The 18,012-nt window shown below is 36.4% G+C and overlaps 1 protein-coding gene across 1 annotated transcript in view; it reads right to left on the bottom strand.

Moving 5' to 3' along the window:
- Positions 1 to 15,945, bottom strand: part of ADGRL4 (adhesion G protein-coupled receptor L4) — a 106,766-nt gene extending 90,821 nt beyond the window's left edge. The window contains exons 1-2 of the mRNA XM_080799906.1: positions 15,794 to 15,945; positions 14,241 to 14,390 (exon numbers count right to left, since the gene is read on the bottom strand). Coding sequence (XP_080656032.1) covers positions 14,241 to 14,390; positions 15,794 to 15,815 — 172 coding nt within the window. The 5' untranslated portion in view covers positions 15,816 to 15,945. The remainder of the gene's footprint in view (positions 1 to 14,240; positions 14,391 to 15,793) is intronic.
- Between the last annotated feature and the right edge of the window lie 2,067 nt (positions 15,946 to 18,012).

Here is an 18,012-nt window from a genome sequence, read left to right as displayed (position 1 = left end):
TTTTATTAAAACTGTATCACCAATAATTAGCAAGACTTAAGTTTTCTTATCATAATAATGAAATTGTACCATGGGTTATAGTCTAAAGTCTTGCTTAAAGTCAGATTAACTCCACATTTATTTATTCTTAAAGCAACCATCTGATTTTTTTGAAAGGATCAGTATAAAGAGATCATTGACTCTAAAACAACAATTAATGCCTCTCCTGAAAATTTTCTGACATATTTGTCTACTAATAAACTGAAATTCAAAGTCCAAAGCACATTTAAAAAACCATTCTTCTCCACATGGTATTCCATTATGAAACTGCAGCAATAAACATGACATTAGTTGAACAAACATAACGCTATAATCAAGCATCTGCTTGCCTTCCTGCGTTGCATATACAGCAGAGATTTGTTGTAGCTTTTTTTAGTATTCTCAATAGGTTTCTGTGTTTATACAGGTCCAGGAATTATCTTCAGAACTTACCCTCCATATGGCGCCAGGAAATATGGCATAAGAATCTTTCTGACACAAGGGATATACAATTTTTTAATTTCAAAATATCAAAATATTGCCATAAATATGAAACTATCAAATAAGTGTTAGAACCACCTCCTCCTCTGTTTAATCTCATCAAAATTGATTCTGTTGTCTGTATAAGTTAACTTTGATTCCCCCAAATTCACAAAGTTCATCACATTTCTTCCCTCAAGTTCTAAATGTTAAACACAGCTTCATTATATTTTTAATAGTAAGTTAATAGTAAGTTAAAAATCATTTAGCAGAAGGCCAACAGCGTGAAGGTACTGAATAAACATGACCCAAATTTTGGTTCTTATGTTATATCCATCAAAGAGAAGTAAAGTAGAGATGTCCCCTTGGCTGGACAATTCTGTGTAGATAAGTGATTTGCTTAGTTCAGTTTAAAGAATCTCATTCAGGTAATATGCTTGGCTATTCTTTGGGGAAGATTTTCCATATTGCACAATTTGTTTTAACTCTTGTCTGCAATCCATTTTTCCTGTGTGAGCACACCCTGAGTCAATATGTGTTAAGTAAACTGATATTTAAGACACATAAAAGACACTGACAACGTAACTACCTTCATTCTATTTCAACCTCTTAAAAACTACTAATGTTTGTGAATAATATCTATAACAACCTTTATTATGTTTTAATGGGCTTATATGCACATGCTTTCTTATTTTTGATTTTATATATATAGCTTTTAAAATACTAGGAAATATAAATTACTGTATTTAATTTATAAATATGTCACTCTTACATAACTCAAAGCGCTCCACCTTCAATATAGTAAACCAACTAAATATAATATCAATTACGTAAAATTCACTTGTTATGCAATACGGGGAGATTATTCAGACACCACACTAGAAAAAAAGTAGTTTCTTCCTTATACAGCTAACAAAATGATTAACTTGTCAGTTCAATGTGAGGAATAATATGGTTCCACATATGTATGGTTTTTTAAATCTAGTCAAGACACATGGCCAGATATTTCAATTAACGTGTAGCAAGGTCACAAAATCAATTTCTTATCAGCCAAAAACACTCATACAGTAAATTTTATTTTCAAACCATAATCTCTAAATTAAATCTGTGTACCTAAAAAATACAGTACAGAAACTCAGTCATTGGGTTTTCTCCCTGATAGCATTTTCACAAATGGCACAAGGCTTTGTATGCTATATATAGCCTACAATGTTTGGTTAGATTCTAATCTTCCTAGAGAATGTCATTATCTCTTTCCACGGCAAATAAAAGACCAAAGTGTTAATTTCCTCCTTAAAGTAAGTACTAGGTTTGAACAGTTCTGACTTTCTACCTTCCAGCAATTTATTTGGGAACTTTCAAACAATTATAAAGAGAATCTCTGAAACTGTATACTAACCAGACTTCTTGGTAATAGAAATAAATTATCTAAACATAAAATTGTGGAGAAAATCATGTTAATATAGAAAACAGGAGCACATTGTAGTTAATCCACATAAAAGGACTTTGTTAGAATTGAGCTTATCTGACCAATGACCAATGACCAATGACTCAAGATAATCACATTTTTAATGAAAATTCTTTGACTTGAATATAAAATACCATCATCTGTTACATTTGGGTGTTGAAATTCTTTCTCTATATTCCAGTTTCTTAAACTAAGCCTTTTTTTCTCCTAATATCCTCATTCTCAACTTCTTTACAACCACACATGAGACTATAGTAATTTAAGTGTTAGTACCTTTTATCTATATCCAATGACAATGGGCCAAAATAGTTAAAGGAACTAAAATACTTCAATGACCTTGCCCTAACATCTTCATAATCAGAAAATAACAATTTTCATGCCAGATAAATATGCTGTGTTCTCTGTTTTTTAACATTGCAAATGTCTGAGACATTTATATAAATGCTGTATACAATCCACAGTGGTGTTCTCTTCTATAGCTGACTAACAAATTATACAAATCTATTGTAAATTCAGATCCTTGGGACCAAGATGATGTTTGATGGATGAAAAACACAGGATATGAAATTGTATCTCAAGCACACAGGAAATAGAAAATTATCTGAGATAATACATTTAGAGTTGTTCAAATCATTTTCCTCACAGCCTCCTAAACTTGTAATCTTTTTAGTTGATTTCAGCACTGCTAAATGGAATGAAAAGAATCTTTCCTAGAGCAAGAAAGTGAGTAACTCTTGGGAAGGGTTAAAATAATTTTTTTTGTTGTTAAAACATTTTCTTCATAATCTTTATATTTTGGAAGTATCAAAATTCTAATGAAATGATTTAAAGCTATAGAAAGTAAGAATATTTTATTTCTTCCCATTTCATGTGATCATTTATTCTACTTTAACCAAATTTAGAGCTCGATAAAAAGCAAAATGAGCAATAGTCCTTCACTTTGTACACTATGCAATAAAGGTAAAACTTCCTCTTAAATATTTAACTAAAAAATAAATACAATTTCAGGTAAAGTTGTATTTTAAAAGGTCACTTCATTAGAAAGACTAATAAATTTGAGATAAGTGTTTTTATAACACATAGATTATAATTCCTCTTTGCAGTTAAGGAAAATGATCAAAATACTAATATGATTAAAAGTAAATACATCATTGTTTAAGTGCCAATAATTTCACACTTCCAAAAATTTTTGTGAAAAAGCATTTTTGATACCCAAGACTCAAAAGGAAATACCATAGTCAACATAACTCCTGGGACTCTAAAGATGAAGACCAGGGGTGCCTAAAACTGAGGGACCGTCACAAAAGATTAGTGCCAATATTGCAACTGACCCTGCCTTAACACATGCTACTTTCTAATTCATGAAAATGCTTAAAAGAGCAGTAATAAGTTAATGAGTATTCAGTTTTTGAGTGATAGATGATCACTCAACATGAAGTAAGAAAACAAAGATAGTATGGAAAAAGTATAAGTAGTTTATGATGTTCACTGATCATCCATGCAAATTTTCCATCTGCCTATAATGGAGTCTCATCATTTAAAGCAAAATATTTGTGATGGGATCACATCTAAGGTAATCTTGCTATAATGGCCTGTTACAATGTCTAAAATTCAACCAAAACTGAGTGCTGGTTCGGGCAAGTAGAAATATCATTTGTGATGCTTTAATACATTCAGCACAGGCAAGGAACAATAAAATAGTACACCAACCTGTCAGAATAGCCACTGAAAAGCAATCCATAATATTTTATAGATTGGATCCAAGGCATTTTGGTAATTTCCAAGGATACAATCAAGAATAAGAACTAGTCACTATCTCTAAGCAGCCAACACTATTGGGATTTCCCCAGGGACTAATGAAAAGCAGGCTGACGCCATTCAAACCTACCCCAACATTATATATTAACACAAAAATAAAAAGAAATTATAAAGAGAACATGAAAAAATAAGCAATTATTCTTAATAGAGATGAGAAAACCCTGCAAAGAGAGCAACATGTACTGTGTCTTTCATACACAATGAGTCCCAGCTTGTATTTCCAACATGGAAAGTGTCCAATTTCTCCCGAGTGCATGCATTATTGATTATCCTGTCCCATTTACTGAGCCAGACCCGAAGCCATTTCGATGCCTGTAAATACAGGTAACCCTTAAAGGAAGATATTTGGCTCCAGGTTTCCAACCGACAGGACTGGCCCTCTAGTCACTTCCATTCTCACCATCCCTGGCTCATCACATATTCATAAATATGCAGTCATCCAAGTTCTTTTTGGAATTGCAACACAAGAACAAGTTTCATTTGTAGCATTTTGTTCTAGATGTTAGTTAAATGGTGATCATAAAAGCATATGGGTTACAACCCTCTTCCCCATAAAATGGATGTGTACACTATCTTATTCAAAGGGGTTACACTCAACAGCATCTAACAGTAACTAAACCTCTCCAATAGGAAAGCTAATATAAAAATCAAGATTTTATAGCCTCCTTGTTTGTTTTTAATGGTTCAAATGACTCTGATACAGTAGTGATCTTTCTGATTATATTTAATGGCTTACTTTTCAGCCCTGAAACAAAGAGGGGTTCACTGAAGATCTCATTTCACAGAGAAACAGTCTCAGATGCACTTTGTGACTCATTGTGAGAATCCCAGCTGACAGGACTAGGATATTTATACAAGTCTGGAGACCTTGGCACAACAATATTAGAATTTATATCAGAGAATCTAGTTACTAGGGCATGGCATACTAGGAAAGCTCCAATTTATAGGGCTGGGTCTTAGCTCCTGGAATATAAAGATGTAAGGGATGGATCTAATAATGGGAACTTGAAAAATAAGCTTATGGTTTGGAAATTATTTTTTTAATTATTTTTTTTAGATTTTATTTATTTATTTGACAGACAGAGATCACAATTAGGTAGAGAGGCAGGCAGGGGGGTGGGGAAGCAGGCTCCCTGCTGAGCAGAGAGCCTGATGCAGGGCTCGATCCCAGGACCCCTGTCAAATAAATAAATAAAATCTTTAAAAAAAAATAAAAAAAGAAATGAGTCTCAAAGGACTGACAACAATGTTTCCCGTAGTCATTCACTCTCCTGATGGCAACAGCTATCCAAAAGTTCTTTCTCTCATTTTGACCCTGTGATTTGAGTAGGTTTTCACCCTAGGCTCCAGGACCAGAGCAGACTGATAGTAACTCCGTCAGTATATTCCATTATTATTTAAGGGCAAAAAGGTAATAAACAACTTGAATGCATAAATAGAAGTGACGGGCTCTGAGGTAAACTATACTCCTCTCTTACAGCGGGGAATCAATCAGTGGGTGTACCTGGAGCATAAACTGAGAAGTGAAGGCACAAATATATTTAGTAGAAGATAGGAGGGAATTAGAGGGCTCTTTTAATTGAAGATTCACATCTTTCTTAAGTTCTGGGAAATTGTCAGATCTTTTATTATTTCCTCTGCTAAATCTTGTCTGATCTAAAGTATCACTGATCTTCAGTAAGACTTACATTAAATGGCTATGAGGTTCTCTGTGTCTGGTCCTGTTTCTTAGTTTTGTTCTTATATTTGTTCTTATATTTTTCTTATATTGTTCTTATATTTTTCATCTGAGCTTTTTAGCCCTGCAATTCATTGGATATTATTTTTCAGCCCTTCAACTATACATTATCAACTCAATTTGGGAATAATATTGATCAAACGATAACTTTATTTTATTGGAGGAGAAAAATACATTTGGTTTGCCTGGCAGGAACCATCAAAAGTATTAGCCAGTGAATTTGGGAAATCAGAATTGGGAAAACGGACAACCTGGGGAGACCGTTATGGGCTCCATATTAATGACATTATAATGTGAAAACCACAGATAAATCACACAATTAGGATTGGAAAACCCATTAGCTACCTTGTTTCACTTTTGAGATAAAGCATGGAAAGAATTTGGGAGAGGTCTTGGCACAGATAAAGGAAACGATGACAAAAGGGTGAAATGGTGTTATAAAAAGGGTGAGAATGCTGAGCCTATCAGCTCAGAATATCTTGACGAAGGAGAATATCTTGATGCAGGAGTCCTGATATGTTAATAATTTTGATATTTGTAGCTTCCCTGTTCCATGCGGTAGGAGAGGAAACCCAGGAATGGAGATTTTAGTGATTTGTAAGCATTGGTTTGTATTACTGACAACCTTGATGCCTCTTGCTGTAAAATGAGGAAGAGGAGAAAACAGGTGTATGAGGAATTGAGCAGCAAAGAGGTTTTAAAGTACATCGAAGAAGAAAGCGTTTTGTGGTATGATAGTTCTTTTGTACATAGAAGCCGATTTTAGCTGTTTCGTTTGAATGCAAACTTTTCCAGAATCGCTTTGAAGATATAAACCAGAGTTCTCCCTTCAACCTCTTTGTTTTTTCTTCCTAAAAGTATCATTTTCCAGGCCAATTGTTCTATTTATTCATCTGTTTGTTTGTATTATTGGCTTTTCTCCAATGACTGCTTATCCTTGCATGACCCTCATGTTTTTAATTAGAGAACAATGTTGATTATTACAGGTAGCTTGGCCGAGGTTCTGCCTGCCAGCCATTACTACCTCTTGAGTGCAAGAGAGCTCAGAATTCCCTGTATGCGGAGGGGCAAGGAGGGAAGAGAACAATTGCCAAGCGTTCTTCCAGGTCGCATAGATGAGGAGTAGGCAGAAAGCTGACATCATTTTTTACTCTCACCCATTCCTTCTAGACAGATGCCAGTTTCCTTCGGAGTTTTTTTCTTGGCTTCATTTGGGATCACCAATGGGGAATAAAGAGCCCAATCAGCACAACCTTCGGGAAATAATGTCTAAACCAGTCACCAGTCACGTAGATTGCCGCTCCCTTTCTGGGAAGGGAATAGGATATCACCACAAGGAAAAGCACCCTTTTCTCACAGACAGCCTTCTTGTGTACACTGGACTGCCTACTTTTGTAGCACTGGATTCGGCTTTGAGACGTTCACTCTTAATTTACAGAATTCTCATGCCCAACTCCCTTTTACTGTCAGTATGCTGGGCTTTAAGGAGGTGGATGAACAGAGTTCAACTATTATATCTATTCTATCTGATGGGTTTCAACTATTATATCTTTTATATCTGATGAGTTTCATTAAGATAGGGAAACTTAGAAATTATTTTAACAGGCACCTGGGTGGCTCAGTGGGTTAAGCCACTGCCTTCGGCTCAGGTCATGATCCCAGGGTCCCAGGATCAAGTCCCACATCAGGCTCTCCGCTCAGGAGGGAGTCTGCTTCTCCCTCTGACCTTCTCCCCTCTCATGTTCTCTCTCTCTCTCACATAAATAAAATCTTTAAAAAAAAAATTGTTTTAACTTCCCTGCATTTAAGGTATTTTAAACATACATACTTCATACATTTTTCTTTTAAATCAATTGCTTTGATAAGGTAGTGGGACAAAAAGCAGATTCGAGGTGGGGGGCTACAACCAAAATCATTCATTTTTGTCTCAGTTAGGCTCAGTTTCCTTATTTGCAGACTTACTTCCAGAGTTGTTTGGGAATTACATAAAGCAATAATTTGAATGTGTTTTCGCTGGAAAATTATTTAATCTATAAATTGAGGATAATACTAGCTCTTATTTCAGAGGGTTGTTATGAGGATTAAATTTATAAATTCATGTAAAGTGCTTAGAATAGTGTGTAGCTCACAGAAAGCACTAAAGACAACATCGATATTATTATTCTGTTTTGTGAATAAACTCTAAAGATGAAAGTTATTTATTTAAGTATGAAAGAAGACTAAATAAGGAAGAAGAGAAATAATGAGAAAGTGGATAATCAGGAGACTAGATAATTTGTTTCTGAAATAAGCAGGAGTATGAAGTATGCTGATGTCCTATCAAACTGGGGCTATCCCAGAACAAAGGAAATATCCTCAATTTTGCAACACAAAGTTTGCAATCTTAAAATATTGATGAAAGATCAGAGCTAGAATCAACACAGTAGAAAAATTGGGACTCAGTGTCTGAATTTGTGGTATTGAAGGTGCTATCTCTACTATTCTTTTGTTCTTATTTCTACCAGTACTTTTCTTGAAAAGCAACAGGGGATTAAAATGTATGAAAAATTCCACATTTAGAGCACAATTTCCATTTAATTTTAATTTCCTAGCAGCTCCTAAAAAATGGCTAAAGAGAAAGTTTAAGATGGTACAGTTGCCATGTTCACTTTGCATACAAAATGGAAACTAGCTCTAGAAAAACAATATCCAATTTTTATTGATGCCTTATCATCAGCACACATTATATGCCATAAACATGGCGCATGTATATATATATAAACACACAACAAACGTATACACACACACACACACACACACATATATATATACTTTATGAAATGATGTTTTAGCCTGAAGTCAAAATCAAAAATGGTAGTCTTCACTTAGAAAAAAAAAAAATAACAGCACTCTAATATTGTCAAAACAGATGGTAAGTCTTATTTAGAATTGACTTAACACAGAATTTTGAACAACTCTTTTTGATTGCTGAAATTTGAACTCAGAAGCGTGTGTTTATTTTTAATTATCTATGCTGATATTACTTTTCTGATTCTAAATATCCAATTAACCCACCTAGATAATACTGATTTAAAAATGATTAACAATAGATGAGACTTGGAACACCTGGGTGGCTCAGTGGGATAAAGCCTCTGCCTTTGGCTCAGGTCATGATCCCAGAGTCCTGGGATCAGGCTCTCTGCTCAGCGGGGAGCCTGATTCCCACCTAGTCTCTCTGCCTGCCTCTCTTCCTACTTGTGATCTCTGTCTGTCAAATAAATAAATAAAATCTTTAAAGGAAAAAAACGAATAAATGAGACTTTTATTTGAAAAAACTTTTCATGATATTCCATCATAGATGACCTGGGAAAACCCAAAATCGTATGTTCATATTAAAGCCTCTTTTAAGATCTCAAGCTATTTCTTACTTTCTTATCTTATTAATTCTTATAACTATCCTGTGTGAGAAACATGAAACTGGAGGATTTAAAAAAAAACGATTTCTGAAACAGTCTGCAGAAATGACATCATCAAGTCAGATCCGTAAGTCTTTACCTATAAAACGGTGCAGCTGATCAGGGTGCTCCGTGGCTTGGGGGCTCAGTAGGTTGAACATCACACTCTTGGTTTGGGCTCTGGTCCTGACCTCAGGATTGTGCATCTGGCTCTGCACACTGAGCAGGGAGTCTGCTTGAGATTCTCTCTCTCCCTCTGCCTACTCCATCTACCCCTGCTTGCACGCATGCTTTCTCTCTCTCTTTCTCTATGTGAATAAATAAATTAAAAAAAATATTTTATTTACCTATTTGACAGGGAGTGAGAGAGAGCATAAGCAGGGGGAGGAGAGGCAGGCAGAGGGAGAAACAGGCTCCCTGCTGAGCAAGGAGCCTGTTGTGGAACCGGAGCCACAACCCTGTCAACGTACTGAGCCACCCAAGTGTCCCTGAATAAAGAAAACCTTAAAACAAAACAAAACAAAACAAAAACAAAACCCTTGCAGCTGATTAGCAAAACTCAAATGACCCAAGTAGCAAGGGGGACCAGCACTTTCTTTTATTTGTCCCTTCTTTCATTTCCCTCCCTCTCCTTTCCCTCTTTCTTACTGCAATCCTCAGAAGGAAGTGGCTCCTGATTTTTAAGTAATATTTAAATAATATTTGAACAACGGCAGGTGCTAGATGGAAGAAAGGTAGATAACATTACAGTTTCATCTTCCTTCATATGTGATACGTTAATAAAAATTCTTGAGGAAGCAAATTTTTTCTTGTAAAACAAATGCACTTTTACGTACTCCAAATGATCCTAGGTAAATAAATACTGATACAAACTTGAAAAAGTATGAACTCTGATGTATTTCTAGATAGTCATGTATCAGATTTCTTTAAAGTGAGATGCATATTTCCTTGGGATTTCTTGTACTGAATGGAAAAACCAAAGAAATGACAGTCTGTATTAACCTAAGGCTTATATTCCCGGATGCATGATTTCCATGAACTTCCTCCAAATAAATAAAGTATCTTTGCCAATTCCAGAAATCCTTTTCCTCATACTAGAAGTATGACCTCTTTCGTTTGTTGACAAGAGGAGCTAGACAATAGAGAAACAAAACAAAACAAAACAAAAAAAACTCTACCATAATAATTAGGTGAGATTTCCTAAAAATATCTATTCCATAAGATGACAAATTCCTTCAACATATAGGAAGAGAAAAATAAAAGAAGAAACTGGTATAAAAACTCCCTTAAGCTATTATTTTATTTTTAAAAGAAGGAAAAAAGGACTTGAACCATTTAAGTTTTGCTGATCCTATCTTTATTATGGAAATTACCACACTGTCATTTTGTTAAATATTTAAAACTGCAGTTATTTCTTGTAGGACGCAGTTTAGATAGTGTATCTGTGTTAACTGATGATACACATGTATACACACACACATTTTGTATGCTTTGCTTCTGTTCTGATGACTTTTGGTGTGCCCATTTTGTGAACATCCTCTTTATTACTAAAAACAAACTGTTACGGAAAAAAAATCACATGTCATCAGTGCTTATCTTGTAGCCTGGACAGAGTCATGCTAGCTTTCCATGCTAGTGGACTATTTTAATTAGCATTTCTCCCATATTCTGAACCCACAGACAATTTCTTCTTTGTAACTCTTAGATAGCTATTGTGACATTGTTCTCTCTGCATTTACCAGTGTCACAATGTTCTCTAGTTCATTATGATATCCTTCCAGTCCAATTTTACAGGCATATATATGGTTATTTCATAATGATGAAAAGCTGTTTTTTTTTAAGTGTAGAGTATGTCTCCCTGAGTTGCAGGCACTGAGACTTCATTATTTCTTATAAAGTGCTTGTGATGTTGTTCATATTAGGCATGTCCCAAACTATGAAAGATTTTTATACATACATACAAGCTGTCAATTACTGCCTTCCTGACTTTTCCTAGCCTCGCCTGGGGCAACTTTTTTTCTCCTGCCCATGCTGACTTCATGAAACTTCCCAAAACACAGTACCACTTAATGAGCTTGTATGATAGTCTATCTCTTCCACACCCACAATGTACTGCATCCTTCCCCTTATCTTGCTTCTCCCCCTCCTAGTTCAGTTTATTTCAACTCAAGCAATATTATGTTTCATGCGTACAGAAGGATTCTTTCAACTCTTCCAACCTCCCTCCCCTTTTTAAAACTTTCCTAATTACCCAGGGGCGATGGGATATCTTGCTCCCTAGATTTATAACCGTGCCTCAGAAAGTAACCAACCTTATGAGAAGCATAAGGGATAGCCACATTAATATATGCTTAAAAGACTAAAATGACCCAAATTTTAGGAAAATCTCATCAACAATTTCAGAAGCCTTTAACTGTACCCCCAAATTTCTACACAAACACTTCTCTGTCTTCTCTCTTAAAATATCCCCATTGTCAGCATAAAGGTGAGTGTATAAATAAATTGCTGTCAATACCTCAGTAAAGTTGTTGAAAATAATGAATGCATTCCTGTTAAAATGATATTGTTTTACCGATTTGGTTTAAAAACCTGTAGTACACTAATTATGTCAGGTGGTTAGTAACAGAGTGACATTTTTGGTATTCTAGAGAAGGTTGAGATCCCTAGGGTTTGAGTCCTAGCTTTGTGACCTTAGCCTTGGGACACTGGGGAACTCACTCAAGCTTTCACTGTCCTGCTTCTCTCACATGCAACAAGCTATGTTCAACAGAACTAGTTATAACCAGTCAAAATGGTGTTTGTAAATAAAAGACAGCATCCAGGGGCACCTGGGTGGCTCAGTGGGTTAAAGCCTCTGCCTTTGGCTCAGGTCATGATCTTATGGTGCATTATTTGTGATTCACTTGGCCTTTCTAAGACCCTATTTCTTTATAGATAAAGTGAGAATAATAATAGATGAAGGAGTTGTGCTAATTAATATCTCAGACTCAGGGCACAGTAGATATTAGCTATCCCGATGTGATGGTGATGATGATAATGATGAAAATAATACATATTTGTTTAATAAATACATAATTAAGAGAAATAAAATCACTACTATTAAAACTTATTTCTATGGGATCAGGTTATCCAAATTCTAAATGACTTGTTCAAAACTAGGTCTTGGAACAGAGTACATTTAGTGAGGTCTGGTTATGACCACAGCGTTTATTTGGCAGGTCTCTGGGGGGAACCAAATTTGATGGAGATGGGGAAGATGACAGTAATGAGATAAAAAAGAAACCAACTTTTATTCCTCAAGTAGTAAGCACTCTCTGTAACAGCACTCTGTTCGGTTATTATTGATCTAATACTAATTTTAGAGAAAGGTAGGAAAAGTGGGAAATCTCTTTAAAGATAAAGAAAGCCAAGACTCTTCAAACCCAATATATAACCCAGAGTCGTCAGCAGCTGAGAACACATTGTTTTAATTCTAAAAAGCATATTAAATATACTTATGGAGAAAAATGCTGAAAGTCTATCAGTGAATTAATAAAAGATAAAAAAAGGTGGAAACCATTGTTTGAACAGTTTTAAGGGGACATTATATACCTCATACAGTGAATATTGAAACAAATGAATTTATAACATTTTTAACGTAAGGGGTTTAGGTTAAAAAGAACTTGAAAAAAAAAACCCATTACAAATTGTGTTCTATGTAAGAAGAAATCACAGCCCAAAAGATCTTGAAGTATTTTTTTTTTTTTTCCAACAGAAAGTATTTTCTGCCCTTCAGCTAACTATTGACTTCGGCAACAGGGAAAAAAAAAAAAAAAACAAGTGTACTGGATAATGGGAGATGGGTTAAAAAAAAATCATTAAAAAGATGATTATAATCTGGTTAGCTGCTGAAGGTCCAAATTGTGAAAAATTATGGATGTTAATGATGGTAATCATGACAGTTGAAAAGTATCTAAATAACAAAAAGGCAACACCATTTCGAAGTGTTATGATACAATTTGTAATGATCAGCAGAAAAGCACACTAATATGTTTGATGCAATATTTTGAAGGTCACTTGACTATCAACTTCCCATAATGCCATTCAATTAAATACACAATAAAAATCTAAGATTATTTATAGAAAGAATTTTGTAGCGCTTGTAGAATAGTATATTACAAATCCCGGCTGTATGTACAAGCAGAAACGCCTGATCTAATGCACCATTAAGCAACTGTAGCTGTGCTCTACATTTTTTAAACATTAAACTAATTATGATGAGGTCTGGTCTTAGTATGTACTGCATATTTAATCTTTTTTAAGAGCCCTATCAAATTGAATCACGAGATACAACTTGTTTATGCTATAAGCAAACACATGCAATATTAACAATGTACAATATTCTGTCCTAATTAGAAAAAGTCCGTGTTATCTTAAATACATTTAGGAGTATAAAACCACACAGTTCTAATTTGAACTTGCCATTTAATTATATTTTAAACTAATTTTTAGGACTTGGACCTGTTTTCTTTCTTTCTCTCTGTTTTTCCTCCTCTCTTTCTCTCTCTGCTATAGAGAATGTTTCTCCATTGACTCAGTTAAAACTAAATTCTACTAAAAATGAAAGAGAGAATAAGGACAGAGTGAAGCTTCAGGGAAAAGGAAGAGTGTAGGTAGAAACCACAGATGATAAATCACTGAAATGTGATTATCAGATAGGGTTCTGTTTATTAAATCGGTGGGCCGAACTGAACCCTGCCAGGACCTTTTCCACTGTGGATTGTAGCCTCAAGTTCTATAAATGAGATCTACTTTTTCAGGAAAGAATATATTTTCAAAATTCCCTTTCTCTCTCTCTCTCTCTTTGGGGTATCATGCAGGGTATACAGGCAAAACCCTTGAATCTCTTAATACTGTCCTCAAATTTAGGAAGTCAAGTACTAAGGAAGGTACCTGAAGGCAACACTTAACAGTATAGCCGGGACTTCATGAGCTTTCTGTTCTCCTGCCCCCGAAAGCATTGACTCTGCTCTCTGAAACTTAGTTCTCCAGCTTAACTTCAAGGATAATCTTTAAGGGTGACACAAAAATAAGATATACATAGACTCCTCAAAAATCAATAATCAAGTATAAATTTTCAAGTGGGAAGTTCAAACTTATTGAGTTAATTTTTTTTTTAAATCAATAGCATGAAATCAAACAGTTGAATGTAAAACACTTAATTTCTGGACAAGGAAGAACCAATCACATCAGAATTTAATCTTTCAAAAAAATCCAAAAGAGGAAAACAATAAAGATTGTTTACCTTCACAAATTGTGACACCGTTTCCTGAAAATCCCATGTTACAGTAACAGGCTTCAACTCCATTCCGTATTTCACATTTTGCATTTGGAAGGCAAGGTGTCTTGGTGCAATTTTGAGCGTAGGAAGAATTCAACAAAGTGGAAAAACCCACTAAGGAAAACAGAGAAATATGTTTTAAAAAAAAAGAAAGAAAGAAAGAAAAAAAGAAAAAGAAAAGCTCCCCCCCCTCACATTGTTGAGTTAGACTACAATAAACACAAAAATCCTTCTTTCTTTCCATCTAGATAAATGGATTATAAGAATTTCCCAAGGGAGTATTTACCTAAACAACAGCACAAGAGCAAGTAGGCAAAAAGATTAGCTCTTTCTTCAATCTCTGTTTATCAAGTAAATCTCAACAAAGCTATAATGTAGTAAACAGCGCAGCTCTATAAAGAAAACACCATTCCTAGATCACTGGTCTCTTCACTCCTGAGGTGAGATCTTTTTAAAGGAAACTGCATGATTGTAAAGCAATTTCCCTCCTCTGGGAATGATTCTGTAAAGAAATCAAGATGAATTGATTGTTTGGGTCTTTTCAAATTCAAATCTCTGTAATTTTAAGATGAAGAGCAACATATCATAACATCCAGGAGGACAAATGTAAATTATTGTTTTTCTCTGTATTCCAATGTTCTTTTTAAATTCTCCCTTGCCCGTCATAAAGTTTATACTATTTTTTTTTTCCATTAGGGGAATTTAAGATAAACTCAGGATATTGGTCAAAAATGGATCTTTCGGAAACCAACACCATGCAAACGCACGGAACGAAATGAGGCACAAAAGAGAACAAGACTTTATTTCAGAGTTACTGAAAACAAAATTGAAAATGGTATTCTGTGGGCTGTTAGGAGAAGATAAGGAAAAGCCTGCGCCGATCCTTTTTGTATATTGTTGTCCCCTGTCTTCTCAAGACACGCCTGCCTGAGGATGGACAGTCAGGAATCATGCAAGTTAAGTGTTCGCAAAAGCACTCATCTGAGATACACTGTCCTTATCGGGTAACCAGAGATTGCTAAACTTTCCATTCTAAATCCCGGCCTCGCGTAGTCCCGTATAAACCGTCCCAACCAGAATTAATTCAGCTTCAAAGGTGTGATTTATCTTTCTGCACAGCAGCCTCCAAATGGTATTTTAAAAGAACCCAAAGTCTGGGCTGGCAGTCCCCTCAAAATGCCAGGAAACCTCCCCCAGGTGTTATTGGTTTGGCTTTCCCAAATTTCTCGAGGGGAGATCAGGGGAAAAAAAAATAAAAAATAAATAAAAAGGTCACAGTCTGAGCCTGTGGGGACTTTGGGGGTTTTGTATTCAGGAATAAAAAGGTGACTTAGTCCCTGGGCCCTGAATATCGAATTCCAGAGTTGAAAGGCCAGGGAGAAAAACATCCTGAGAAGTCCCGCGTCAATTCTCAGAAACCCGGCCCCAGGCCCTGGGCGCGCGAGTTGCACCTCGGAGCAGCCCCACTCCCTGCAGGCCAGCTGCCCTCCGCACCCCGGCCCGGGGCGAGCACTCACCTAGGAGCGGGAGGAGTCTCATTGGCGGCGGCCGCGGAGCTGGCGGTGGCGGGAGTGCGGCTGGCAGTGCGGGCCGAGTACCCGGGACGCAGCTGGGCGACCGCGCCAGGGTCCCGGCTCCGGCCCCCGTGACGCGCCGCTTCCTCCGGACACTTTCCGGCCTCTTTTGTGTCAGCGTGCGGGTCAGGCCCTGAGTGTGCCGGTCACGTCCGCCTCCCCACTTCCAACCCCTGGCCGGTTCCTCCAAGCCGCCTTGACCTCACCCCCTGCCTCTGGACCACCCCAGCTCTCCGGCTGACCCTCTGAGGTCTCAGTTTGCCCCCAGGCAGCAGCGCTGCCCTCAAACTTTGGGCTGCGTAGCCAAAACAAGGCAGAGGCCCACGGACTGTCCCACTGGAGAGAGTATCCAGAATTGCGAAGGCTTAGGGGTACTTCCTAGAGCCTAAATTCCAGGGGACAGAATTCTTTTATTTACTAATACCTTTCCAAAAAGAACCAAGGGCCCACAGGTAGGCTGAGGCCCGGCTGCAAACATTGGGACAGCCCTTGGCAGTATGGGGCCCTCACCTTGTGGGGACTCAGGGTTTCAGAGCGCAGAATAAGGGTACACTCTACCTTGTCTACAGGTTCACATCGTGCTTCAAATGACTGAGTGAAAAACGAGCAAACCAAAAAGCCCAAGTTTTGAAAGCACGTGCCTTTGTCAGAACTCATCAAATTGGGGCATTTTACGGTGAGTAAATAAAGTTGATTCAACCTCAAGAAAGCTGATTTAAAGAAAAGGAATGACTGATGTTTGTGTGGTCAAGACAAGTGATTTTCCCTTTAAACAGTGGGGCACACTTTTTTACGTTTCATGTACATTCTTTGTAATTTGACAAACATCTATGGAGAATCTGCTTTGTATGGAGAGTGCACTCACAAAGATGAACAAGTCATGGCCCTCAGTGCGGCAGTAATGCAATCTGGTCACAGTGACACAGGTCACAATGGTAACAGACTCTGGTATGGACATAGCTCCCTGGCTCTCCACTGCATTTTCCTAGACCCCTATTAGCTTAACTTAATTCCCACAAAAAGCTCCTGAGATTGGTACCACAGTCCGTAAAGGAAATGAAGAACAGATGTGGTATGTGACATGCCCAGAGTCACACAGCTAGTCGATGTGACTGGATTGGTTCAAACCAGTCTGTTTTGCTCCTCAGTCATTGCTCTTAGAAGCGCCCTGCTCAGAAGAGTGTTGCAAATAGGAGCACTCCCCAGTTGTTCAGGTATTGCTGTCCAGGGAGTCTGTAAAGGTGATTTAAATGTCCTAAGTGCCATGAAAAATAAGTTTGGGATTTTACTGTTGTTAATTGGTTTTCTTTTAAAGATTACTTTTTTTTTTTTTTTTTTTTGGAACTAGACAGTGATTCAGTGGTGAAAAAACTCTGGCAGCAGTTGGAATGAAGGATATTAAGGAGACATCAAAGACAGGGAAGCCAGAATAGTTCAGGAAATGGACTACAAATGTTTGAACAAAGGTAGGGGTATTTGGATTGAAAAAAAAAAAAAAAAAAAGAGTCCAAAAAGGATTAAAGACGAATTGATGTCTGATTGACTTGCTCAGGTTGAGAGACATGTTTGAAATAGAGAGCGTAAAGGTTTTCAAGTTGTATGAGTAGAGGAAGGTTGGAACCATTCACAAAATAGGAACAATAGGATAAGGGGTGCTTTGAAAAGAAAAAAGTAATGAAATCAGTCTTATACAATTTGAGGTGTTCCAATGACCTGATTCCATTTATGAAGCTAGTTTTCCCAAAGTCATGGCATAGATTCATCATATGGAGTCATTGAACATACTCAGCATTCAAAAGGCATCACTGTAAAAATAATGAAAAAACATTATTTTCCAAAACAAATTATAAATTGAAACACAGTATCTACTTTTAAAATCTTTGCTTTAAAATAGGTTATACCACATATCAGCCACACATGCTTGTTCTTTATGCTTAAGATAGTAGAAGATGGGCAATTAAAAATATGTGTACACACACACATATATACACATATAATATGTGCGTGTACATACACATATAATATCATTCTTCTCTATGTATCATTTTAAAATTAACAAAAGTGAGTTAAAATTCAATTTAAAAATATTTTCCAAATTTTCCTTTTGTTTGTGTATTTTTATAAAAAGCAAAATTTTATTCATATATTTCTATAAGAAAATA

The sequence above is a fragment of the Martes martes genome (assembly GCF_963455335.1).
Source record: "Martes martes genome assembly, chromosome: 4".
Lineage (NCBI taxonomy): Eukaryota > Metazoa > Chordata > Mammalia > Carnivora > Mustelidae > Martes > Martes martes.
This window is presented reverse-complemented; position numbering and strand designations above follow the sequence as displayed.